The 11,392-nt window shown below is 52.6% G+C and overlaps 4 protein-coding genes across 4 annotated transcripts; 2 read left to right on the top strand and 2 right to left on the bottom strand.

Annotated features, from left to right (window-relative positions):
* Positions 1-1,149: 1,149 nt before the first annotated feature.
* PG998_001546 (beta-lactamase/transpeptidase-like protein) lies at positions 1,150-3,105 on the top strand (the record flags this gene model as incomplete). The annotated part of the gene is made up of 4 exons (XM_066868364.1): positions 1,150-1,662; positions 1,721-1,742; positions 1,821-1,937; positions 1,997-3,105. 4 exons carry the CDS (start codon positions 1,150-1,152, stop codon positions 3,103-3,105), a joined length of 1,761 nt encoding a protein of 586 aa, XP_066736779.1.
* Positions 3,106-4,096: 991 nt separating this feature from the next.
* Positions 4,097-6,735, bottom strand: PG998_001547 (uncharacterized protein; the record flags this gene model as incomplete). Its single annotated transcript, XM_066868365.1, has 3 exons — positions 4,097-4,223; positions 4,603-5,517; positions 6,479-6,735. 3 exons carry the CDS (start codon positions 6,733-6,735, stop codon positions 4,097-4,099), a joined length of 1,299 nt encoding a protein of 432 aa, XP_066736780.1.
* A 674-nt stretch (positions 6,736-7,409) lies between these two features.
* PG998_001548 (SET domain-containing protein 5) lies at positions 7,410-8,603 on the bottom strand (the record flags this gene model as incomplete). The annotated part of the gene is made up of 2 exons (XM_066868366.1): positions 7,410-7,987; positions 8,057-8,603. 2 exons carry the CDS (start codon positions 8,601-8,603, stop codon positions 7,410-7,412), a joined length of 1,125 nt encoding a protein of 374 aa, XP_066736781.1.
* Positions 8,604-10,175: 1,572 nt separating this feature from the next.
* PG998_001549 (uncharacterized protein) lies at positions 10,176-11,213 on the top strand (the record flags this gene model as incomplete). Its single annotated transcript, XM_066868367.1, has 2 exons — positions 10,176-10,926; positions 11,023-11,213. 2 exons carry the CDS (start codon positions 10,176-10,178, stop codon positions 11,211-11,213), a joined length of 942 nt encoding a protein of 313 aa, XP_066736782.1.
* Positions 11,214-11,392: the final 179 nt, after the last annotated feature.

The raw sequence follows: 11,392 nt of genomic DNA on the forward strand, positions 1-11,392 counted from the left end.
GTTCAAAATCGTCTTGTGTACAAATGGGTTGTCTATTGCGAAACGGTCTGGGAGCATCGATTCATCTTCTGCTCCTACCGACTATATACTCGACCACTACTCGACCACTACTCGACCACGGCACAGGCGTTCTATACCAGCTCCAGTAAAACACCACCCCTATTGGCCAATCGCCTGCCTGCGTGAGTCAGGAATGCATCAGCGGCAGGGATCGGCGACAGTGGGGTTGGCTTGAGTCCCGACAGTGTCTTCTATTGGCTGGCGACCTTCTCGCCCACGTTATGATTCATACTGATTCAAAGCCGTAGAGTCATCAAATGCCGGCCAGTTCTGCAACATGCCCTTGGCGCTGTGCATATTACGTTATCAACCAAGTGCATAGGAGGTGCAATATTCTAGACTATAGCCTCCCGGCCGGGCCTCAAACACGGTAGCCCCCGAGGACGTGAGCGAATGGGCTACGAATTGCCAAAATGGCTATTGCCGAGGTCCGAATCTAGATCGGAGCGCGCAAGCCCCAACTCCGTGACAAGTGCTGGGCACTGCGACGCTGTGCAATACTCTTATCTAAACACATGCATTGTACCTTGCCTGATATCACTCAAGCCACAATATCCGGGTCGTCAGGTTTCTGGTTGTGCGCTCCTTGGCTCGACACGCATTCCCGTAATGCGATCCCGGCAGTGGCCAGAATAATAACCGTTGAATCGACCACCAGGCCCGACAGACGTCTCTACCCCCTTTTCTCTTTAGCTGGTCGAGTGCTGCAGCGTTATTCCTTCCGGTTCATCTTATTTTGACGTCAAACTGTCGTAGGGGGTTCCGTAAGGGGGGTTCCGTAAGATAGCCCTACTATCACGCCGCGATTTAGCCTGTACCGATGGGTATCATTGTCCGCTCCTCAATTGGACAAACCCCTGTTGGCACCCATGGGACGCTATCAGTTCATTTGCCTAAAGGAATCGGGATGTGATGCCCAGCACAACGAGGTGGAACAAATGTGCAGCCGCAGCTGTATTGCAACGGATATATAATAGCTACAAGATGAACCCACAGCCAGCACAAGGGACCTTGTATTCATCTATCCTACATGATCCCGGTAGTCCATGTCAACTCAAACGATAGTACCATCTGGGAGCATTCGACAAGATGAAGGTCTTGCAGAGGCTACTAAGTCTTCTCTCCTTCGGGGCGCCCCTGGTGCTTGCGAACCCGAACTGTCCCATCTACGGAGCTGAGTTCCCCAAACCGCAGCGGGTTACGGACAGCGCGATATGGAAGACCGCAATGGAGAATCTCAAAACTACATTTGATGATTTAGACCAAAAGGCTGTCAACTACAGCTTCACCGTCCAGCTCTTCTCCACGAACCCAGGACCACCGGTCCTATTTGAGCGGTTTCATACCGCTCAGAACCTGCCCAGCAACACAACAGGGGTCAAGAAGGTGGACATCGACACTGTATTCCGACTTGGGAGTGTGACCAAGATTTACACGGTTCTCGCCTTCTTGGCAGAGACGGGAGACAAGTATTTCAACCACCCCATCACAGAGTTTGTACCCGAGTTGCAAGACATTGTAAACCGCCGTGGAGACGGACCAGTCGACGAGCTTCGATCTGTGAAATGGGAAGATATCACAATAGAAGCGCTTTTGTCACAGGTAAGAAACCTCCGAGGCCAACTGTCACGGAATGCTGTATTGACCTTGGCATTTGTAGATGTCTGGGATTGAGCGAGATTGTGAGGCCTCACACTTCATTATGTGATGCTTTTACGTCGGATTCAAGCACATACTGACAGATGCGACTTCTGAAACAGACCTCATTCTTGGAGAGATAATTGGAGCTGTGCCTCTTGACAGAGCCGTGAGTCTAGGGTTTCCGCCTTTAGGAGCGCGGCCCCCCTTGTGGCGCCAACCCCTATGCAACCGAACCCGTGAGTGCAACAGTCACTTGTCCAGCGACAACGCCCGACGAGAACTAATTCCTTCACAGAGTTCTTCGAGGGCATCTCGACGGCCTACCCCTCTTTCGCGCCCTGGAAGACCCCGGCCTACTCCAACATCGCTTTCCAGCTGGTCGCCTACGCCCTGGAGAAGATGACGGGCCGCTCGTTTGTCGCGTCCCTGAACGCCACCGTGTTGGACCCGTTGAATATGCGGCACACGTACTACTACAATCCGCCGGAGAAGGTCGGCATTATCCCGCGTGGCGACGTGTGGCAGACAGGTTGGAAGGCCTATATCGGTGATGAGGCGCCCTCGGGAAACATGTTCGCCTCGACGGGCGACCTCACGACACTGGGGCGGGCCATCATGAGCTCCACCGTGCTCAAGCCCCTGATGACGCGGCGCTGGCTGAAGCCCGTCTCGTATTCGGCCGACAACGTGGCCGCCGTGGGCATGCCCTGGGGCCTGCGGCGCCTGCGCCTGAGCTCCGACAACCCGCACCGCACCGTCACGGCCTTCACCAAGGCCGGTGGCGTCGGCGACTACTCGTCACTACTGACCATCCTGCCCGAGTTCGATCTGGGCATCACCGTCATGGTAGCTGGGCCCAGGACGGAGGGCGGCATCTGGAGCATGGCCGACTTTATTGGGGCCATTGTGCTGCCGGCCTACGACGCGGCGACCCGCGACGACGCCAACAGCCGCTACGGGGGCCGCTACGTGGCAGACCCGGCCGTCTATCCCAATCTGACGTCGTCGATCGAGTTCACGACAGACCCGGCCAAGCCCGGGCTCGGCATCAGCTCGTGGGTTAGTAACGGCACCGACATGCTCCCCGTGGCCCAGGCGCTGCAGTCGGGCCTGTCGGTGCCCTCGGACCCGGCCGCTGGCAACTCTTCGACCCCCTCGGCGCGTCTGTACTACACTGGCCTGCAGTCCGGGCCCCGTGAGGCCTTCAAGGCCGTCTTCGAGGCCCAGGGGGCACCTAGCAACCCGGGCACGGGCTTCTCTACCGACTGCGGGACCTGGATCGACTACACGGGCGTCACGTACGCCGGTATGCCCCTCGACGAGTTCATCTTCGAGTCGGACAACGCGGGCAAGGTCTTGAGCGTCAAGAACCTGGCATTGAACATTACGTTGCAGAAGATGTAGCTTGTAGGCTATGTAGGCAGCAGCTGGTGGGATCCTCGACAGATATATACTAGCTCCTGTTTCAACAATCTTGCTTTCAATTTGACTAATCCGAATCTTGTTCTCCCATTGAATCTCTGTCCCTTGCCATATCAGCATCTTGTTTGTCCTTGGCTCGTCTGCCACCCCTCCAGGCCCACCGCGCTCTGGTAACATCTTTGTATGACTTGGTCTGCATAGACCTGAACAGGTCTAGCACATCTGTGCAGATGCAGGCAAATGCAAGAAGCTGTTCCGTAGAAGAGAGTTGCTGTCCATTCTTTTTGTATGTCTTCCACGACCATGCTAAAACATTCGAGAAATTTCGTTTCAGAGCAGCTTACTTCGGCAATTGTGGATGTTCTGTCCGGGTAGTACTGAGATCTCTCCCGGATCAGTCGCAGGTTCCGGAGCAAGCCCATCGAAGTAGCTCTTCGCAATTTCAGTACGATGGGACCCAGGAGTCTATCCAGACACTGTTTTCTGCGTGCGCTGATGTAGCTTTTCCAAGTGCCTGGTCTAGGGTGACACACCAGCTGCAAGTGTGGGTAATCATCATCGTCGTAATCGTTACCCAGATCGTCGTGGGAAGAGTGATATGCGGGTGCAGAAAGTTGTATAGTAAGACGTTTAGTCCCCGCCACGTCAAGATAAAGTCGCAAGGCTCTTGATATATTCAAAAGCACGTTGATTTTCACCGTGTTCGGACTCCTTTGATATGGCGATCCATTGCTGTGTTCGCCTTGGGGCTGGTGGTGGTCTTCAGATTGACTGAGCTCCTCCGGCCTGAATTGTTTGACTAACAGTGCAAACTCGGCCATTACCATTTGCTCTTCCTTATCGGCAGGACTGCCATCAATTGCCACGAGGCTGGCATAGGAGATGGGCTTCAGCCGATGCATCCCCCAATATTTCGATCCATATAGGAGTGTTGTATACCTTGGAGTTGGGGTGTATGCCCGTGACCATGATGTCACATAGTCCAATAGCTCCAGCTGGATGCAGGAAGCATCCTGTCTGAGAAGCCCATTGCCGTGTAGGATTGCTCGTATAGTCGGCGCTGCCTCGTGGGCATGGGATCTGATGTAGCTCGGGAGACTCTGTCCACAAAACACCCAAAAGATAGCATACGCTGGCCATGGTACTTTCTCGGGAGAGAGACATGATCGGAGCTCAACCATGTCCATATGGGTGGTCATGTGAAAAAGGCACTGGGCCGCAGAATCTGTCATCGAAGAATGTTCATCCTCCAAACTTCGCAATATGTGGAAAAGATTCTGCACTCGAAGAGTCGTGAGCGTAGTATGGAATCCATGTATGACTTGCCCACAAGACGGAGCGAAAGCGATCCAACGTAAGTAAGACTCCAGTAGTCTCTTGCAACCGTCCTCGTATGATACATGCGGTAGTGCCAACTTCTGTATGTTCTGCGGATCGCTAAGAGCTTCGTATGCTGAGCGATGAACCCAGTCCACGTACCTTGTCTCATAATGGAGTGTCGAGGGATATGGCACAGGGTCTTCCAGAGCATGTCGCTGGAGCTGGTCTGGAAATCCGCCGGCCCACACATTTGTATTGTCGATCCCCGATGGGACAACCCAGGCGCAGCCTGACTTCCAATTCGTCGCCTCCCAGCCGTATCGTTTTCGGTGTCTGATCTCCATCAGGCCAGCGCTTCGAGCTGTGACTTGCCACTCGGTCTGTTGGCACATAGAAGCGAAAGAGGCATCTGAACTGAAAGTGACACCGGCTCTTGCAGCGGTCAGGACCGGAACGGAGAGAATATGTTCACGGCAGTATGTGCCTTGCGGCGCGTCGTCCGAGACGCCATTGGCGATTTCCATAAGCCTTGAATAAAACATCAGAGATTCCACGTAAAACTCGTCAATCTGACTAAGCATGGATGCAAAAATCTCCTCGATAACCTTTGGCGTCTTCACAATTCTGCGAAGAATAATATCCGCGTCGTCACCTGCCTCGGCGCCTTGAATGGCGGCCTGTGTCACCAGAACAGCCCATAAAAAGACGCCTTCGGCACTTTGGGCGATCTGCTCGGCTATGTAGTCACTCCCATCACGAATGACTCGAATGTCCATGTTGTTGTTTTCAATCCTCGATTTAGCGAAGCGCCGAATGTCGGCATAGTTGAAGTCTTGCAGACGGAGTTGTTTGGCGTGTACGAGTCTTCGGACCAAAGGGACCTCTGGGCGACTTGAGACACATACTTTGACATTGCCGCCCTTTTGAATTCCTCGCAGAAAACCGATTAGGTTGTCGTAATCGCCGACGTATTCATCCAAACCGTCAACGAAGATACAGACGCGCTCAGCCTTGAGATAGTGTAAAGCCGCGTTGAACGCTTCGGACAGCGTTTTCTCAGTCCAGGTTGTTATCCTATACCTCCCAATCCCCAAATGTCTCATAATGCTGCCTATGAATTGGGAGACGTCATCTCCCCTAACGTCACGCTTCGCTGAGCAGATCTGGTAGAGAAGGCTTCTCAAAAGCCCCTCCATAGTATTTTGGAGGCCGGTGCCGAGACGCCAAAAGAAGAATGATAAGATCAGAACATCTTCATTCCCAGACCAAACCCTCAGAAGCTTTTTCGTGTTACCATCACCAAGGATGTAAGCCATGAGGGTCGACTTTCCTGATCCAAGCTTGCCCGAAATCCAGTATTCGCAACAATCGTATCGTAGCCAATCGACAAACCCTTCGAATGCATCGATTTTGTTCTCAAGTAAATCATTGTCGTCGAGTTCCTTGGGAGGGACTCGTCCATAGATCCAGTGAAGCGTCCCCGGTGCAGCATTCTTTATCTCAAATTCCCGTCGAGTCATATCCGGAAAGAACAGACTCTTCATGAACTCTTCATGGAAATCCAACTGTCGTGACTCCTCATGGAACCTGGCGCTAGTTTGGTCTGTTTGGTCGAGTCGTGTTTGACTGTAGTCTCGAGTTCATCGAAACGACTGCTCAGCTTAGCCGGGATCGTCTCGATTTCTTTCAACAGCTGTGTGTTGTCTGCCTTCGAGGCAATTTTTATACTGTTCAGTCCTTCCAATATCTCCCGGACCATTGCATCGAGTGTGGAGAATATTGGGGTACGCTCACGAGAATCAATATTGAGCAAGCGCCTAGGGAGGTGGTCAGAATAAAGCATGTACCGCGTTGGAAATGTCTCGTCAGAACTTACCATATGTCGTCGATGAGCAGAGATTGTAAAAGCCTCTCTTTGTCTTGAATTGACCTTTCCATCTTCTCAATTTGCTTTCTCTCTTTCATAACACGAAAGAGCTTTCGGGCTGTGTTGGAATTTTTGCTGGCTCCAGCTCCGCGTACAGCTTCGAGTAACTGCAGTAGCTCATCGGCCGCTTGAACGCATCTCGTTGCCAGGTCGCTGATACGTCTGGGGGCCCGTTGGGGTGGACACGTGAGTAGTTCCTTCCTGGATTCCCGAGCCTCGCGGACCAGGCTTTCAAGAGTCTTGTTCTTATCGGTTGAGGAGTCGGCATTGTCGCGAATCTCCTTGCAGAGCCTGGCCGCCTTGATGCCGACGCCGATGAACTGAGCTGCGGCCGCAGCTATACCTACGGCGGATACTGGATCCATCGCGCTGGTGTTGAGCTAGCCTACCCTGTGAAAGACAGGTGTGAACCACTCGATGATTTCATCAACGACCTTCAGTGCGGGGTTTTCTGTCAAATCCCAGTCATTGAAGCCAGTAGCCGCTGTCCAGAGTGTGTGAACTCTCCGTTCGGCTTGAGCATGTGCTAGATCATAACCCTTCTCGCCACAACGCCCTATTACACAAAAACCACAGTGTATCGTTTATTGGCAAAACTATTACTAGGGGCCCCAAAGTCGTTGCTGCCTTATGTCACGTGACGTCATCATCATCTTGCTGTTGTAGCTGAAACTGAAGCGGAGCTAAGGCTTTCCTATAAACTCCGCCATTCTCATCCAATAGAAGAACGGAGCTATTGAGAGTCTTACGGATATCGTTGAAGTTTGTTCTACCACTGCTATGCCAGGCCAATGATCGACACGGTTTATCATTCGCAAGATCGTGGCCATATCACATTACCCCTGAGCAACCCATCACCCACACGAAAACCCTTCCCCTTATTCTTTTATTTTCTTTAGGTTCGATGCCAAGTGGCCAATATAAACGACATTTGACAAATGCAACATGCCGTCGAGGATATAATCAATTATTACGGCTCTGTCTATGTTTGTGACGTTATATACTCCCAAAGCACGCCGATAATCCATAGGCAACAACTTTACGCGTTCGGAGACTTACGTACCCGAAACATCCAGTATTTGTGCCCTTTTGGATTCCTTAAAAGATCCTCCATACTCGTGATGAATGGCTTCCCAGGCCCCTTGAATTTCAGACCGCTGTCAATGCATAGTCTCGCATACCTCATGGCAGGGGCGATCTTCCCAATGCCCAGGTACTCAATGGCGGCGCGGTAGTAGGCCTCCTGCAGCCTGCCCTCGAGCCGCTCGAGCCGGTACAGCTCGATCAACAGCTCCGCCTTCTCGGGGGTCGGCGCTTTTGTCGAACTAGGCGAGTAGTCGTCCAGCTCGGCCCAGAGTTTCAGTATCTGCTCGATCCGGCTGTCGGACTCGGCCACCAGGTACGATTCCGCCGTGCATGCGGGACACCCGCACGCGAATCCCCAGTGCTCATGCAGGCGCTCCCGGCGCGCCGCGCTCGACTGGAAGCCATCAATGTAAGATACGGTAATCTCTTCGCCCACCATAATGTCTCGTACAGCATAGACCTTCTGGCTGAGAGTCTCGGGGTCAAAGTAGTAGACACAATTCGGACGACAATCGTGGTTTAGCCGCGAAACTGGTAGGGTTGTGTGTGTCAGTTGAAATCCGTCATCTTCCTCTCATGCCGCATGGGGAGGCAACTTACTTTCTGTGAAAACAGAGTGAAAGTCAGCTCCTTGGTCGCCAACCCAAGTCCGGAAAGAGTTCACGGCAAAGATCTGACTGATTCTAGCTTGCCGGTCGACGAAGCTTCCGTGCGTCGTGAGATTCAGATACCGGCTTCGGTGCAGGTCGGGCAGCGCCTCCACCCCCTGCACCAGCAAGGCGACGGACTCGTTTTCGGACAGCGTGTCCAGGGCGCTACGGTCTATCATGACGGCGGGCGTCCGCGCCATGATACGCTGACCGGCGCGGATGGGCTTCGTGGCTATCAGACCAATGCCCTTCCCGGGGATTTCGGCGTCTTCATAAAAGCTTACACTCTCGTGTGACGGCTGTGTTTGACCTCCTTTGTCGGAAAATATCCCCGTCGCCAGCTTGGAGACCCGCTCAGGCGTGGTGACGACCGCGACTCCTTCACTATTGCCAAAAGACGGTTTTGCGAAGGCACAGTACTCCGTCTTGCCCGAGATGAAGCAGTGGTTGCCGCGCACCCAAGAACGGGGCAGCTGATGCTCAGCTTTCTTGGTCATGTTTCCAAGTCGAGAAGAATCCGATTTTAGGCATATCTCGCTCTGTGGCCGATATATCGAGTTTGGAAGCGGGCATTGCTGTATAGGTAGGTATGGTGCAACGACTTGCGTCGTGGCTGAGGCGATAGCCCATAGGGCTGGAAAGACAGAAGAACTGGTGACAGCTACCATGGCTACTCAGAAAACGACCTGCAGTTTTTTTAGAATTGTTTTGATATGAGATGAGATGAACTAAGAAGAAACTTGACAGAAGACAGCTTAAAAGCTGCGGAACGGTTCGATGTCCAGTAATTATCTGAGACAAGGGGGATGGGCAGCATGAGACGAACGCAGCTTGGCGTTTGATCCCCACAAACCTTTACCCCTGAGCATCCAAAACATCTCAATTGTGCATAGCAAGTCCATCAATGTCCATTTTGTATCACGGCGCAGCGACATGATAATACCTGGCTTAGTCAGCGCAATTTTATGCGCCTCTGCGACCAGTCCATGTCGGCGAATCAGAGCCGTGGGGGAGACCGACTGGCGGACTTGTCGAGCCCGGCTTATGGCTTATCAGCGGCCCCACATGGCCTGAATAGCGTCAAGATACAGTTTTCGATCTTCAACAACTAGAAGAAGAGTAAAAAAGACTGCCCGGACGAAATACGTGGCTGGCGCTGTTCGGAATAAAGGGGCAGAGCATAAAGAAAAGTGTCTCGGTTAATGAACCGCTAACGACCTAGACCTGCACATTGCTTTCAATGCACTCCAAAGGAGCTGCAATGAACACATTCAGGATAGGATACCTTTATTGTGCTTGCTTTTAGTCCGACCCGGTTTTTTTTTATTCTAGTTTCCTATGTTTCTTTTTCTTTCTTTTTCTCCCCTTTGATTTTTTTTTCCTTTCCGGACGCAAGAAGACCCACCCTCTTGTTTCTATTCAACCCCCAACATCGACATTCCTCATTCCACCAGCGCTCCCGCGTCTGACTTGCCCTATTCCGGGTTCAAGATAAACCGCAACACACCTCCAGAATCTTTTCGGTCAATACCGAACACTACATATCCATGAGCCACTTCAACCAGCCCAACTTGTTTCAGGGTACCAGCAACGGCGAGAGGCTGTATTCAAGTTCTTTTATACCATCCAACCCTCAGCCTCAACGGATGGATGCAACTTGCATGCCAATACCAACTATGACAACAAAGCAGAGAGGCTTCACCACCCAGGGTTATTCGCTGGGCTTGAATCGGGAAATGCCTGATATCCATCAACTCATACCCGAGGTAGGGATTGCTCTCTACTACCCCTATTTTGTTTTCCCCGATGTGTGGCAATGTGTTTGGGAAAGTGTATGAGATGACTCGCCATTGAGGAAGGAACAAAGAGTCACGCTTGCTCTTTCCTATACGATCTTCGTTGTTCCTTCCACCCAAGGTTTTACCCCAATCCAGAATCCAGGCGGCTTTTCATATTTCTTTTACTCTGATACCGACAGACACAAAGAACTCGTCAGAGCCTGAGTGGATGCCAGTGACACACGTTGACATTCGACATAGGTACCGATTCTACCAGGTACTAGCAACAACATGATGAACGGACACGGGAGCCTTGCAAATCCAGACCAGCACAGCGTGAACTATGAGTCGAGCATCGACCTCAACCAGATCACCCGCCGCCAACTGGAGGAGGATATTCTAGCGTACCGCTATGACCTGGAGTCATGCCGCCACCAACTTGCCGCACCAGACCTCACGCCCCAGGAGGCGCGGGCCGTGCAGCTGCGCGTGCTGGACATGGGCCACCAGATTCGCCACTGCCAGCACCGGCTTGAGATGATCGATGCTCAGGCACGCCAGTCGGCCATGTCCGCCTCGCATCATACCGGCAAGCGGCAGCAAATGTTCAGTTTTGACCCTGCTCCCACCAAGCGGCGGTCGTCAGAGATACAACAGAGCTCTATGAGCGGCGGCGGCGGCAGCAGCGGTGCTAAGCGTCAACGTCTGTCGTCTAAACCCAGCCACAAGCAGCTGCCACCCGTCAGCGGCCACAACGGCATCGCTCACAGTGATGACAACAACGAAGACACTATCGAGGTTGACGTAACCCCTAGCTTCAACGGCGGCGGTGAGCGCGCGGTCCAGCGCCTCGGGTTCTGGAAGTGTCGCCTCTGCACGTCGAGCAAATATCTGTCAGCGGGTTCCAGTCGCGTGCCCAGTGCCCCATGCAAGTGGCCACTCAAGGATATTAGCAAGATGTTGAACCATTTCCTCGATATGCACACAGAACACACAGCCGAAGAGCGCTGTATGGAACTTGGTGATGCATTAGACCAAAATCGTAGGCTTCTCTCCTCTATCCATCACATCCCGGCGGCACATCACTTCGAGATGTGCCACACAGCTTTTGCAAAACATGACTAATAAGCTTAATTAGGTGGGCCATTTGAGTACTGGCTTACTAGGACACGGCGCCAGGACCTCAGAGATGGCAGTATTGTGGACGATTGCGTTGATTCATTACAGTCAGGCTCGCTCCCAGATAGCCTCCGCGGGTTGAACCGGGCTGCGGCCGACTTTCCGAACAGCATCGTCTACACAAAATCGGAAGACATCACGGAATTGTGAACGGGCCTGTACTGGTGGGGGAAGGGAGGAGAGGGGACAAGGTCTTCCCACGTGATGCATAGCTGCATATCGAAATGGGCGCTAGGGGTAGAGGGGCATCGTGTTAGCAAGGAACAAGAAGATCAAGCGCTGTTTTCTGCTCAACACTATTCGATCCATGCTTTTGAGCTTGGGATGGA

The sequence above is a fragment of the Apiospora kogelbergensis genome (assembly GCF_038363985.1).
Source record: "Apiospora kogelbergensis strain CBS 113332 chromosome Unknown utg000001l_segment0_segment0, whole genome shotgun sequence".
NCBI classification, from domain to species: Eukaryota; Fungi; Ascomycota; class Sordariomycetes; order Amphisphaeriales; family Apiosporaceae; genus Apiospora; species Apiospora kogelbergensis.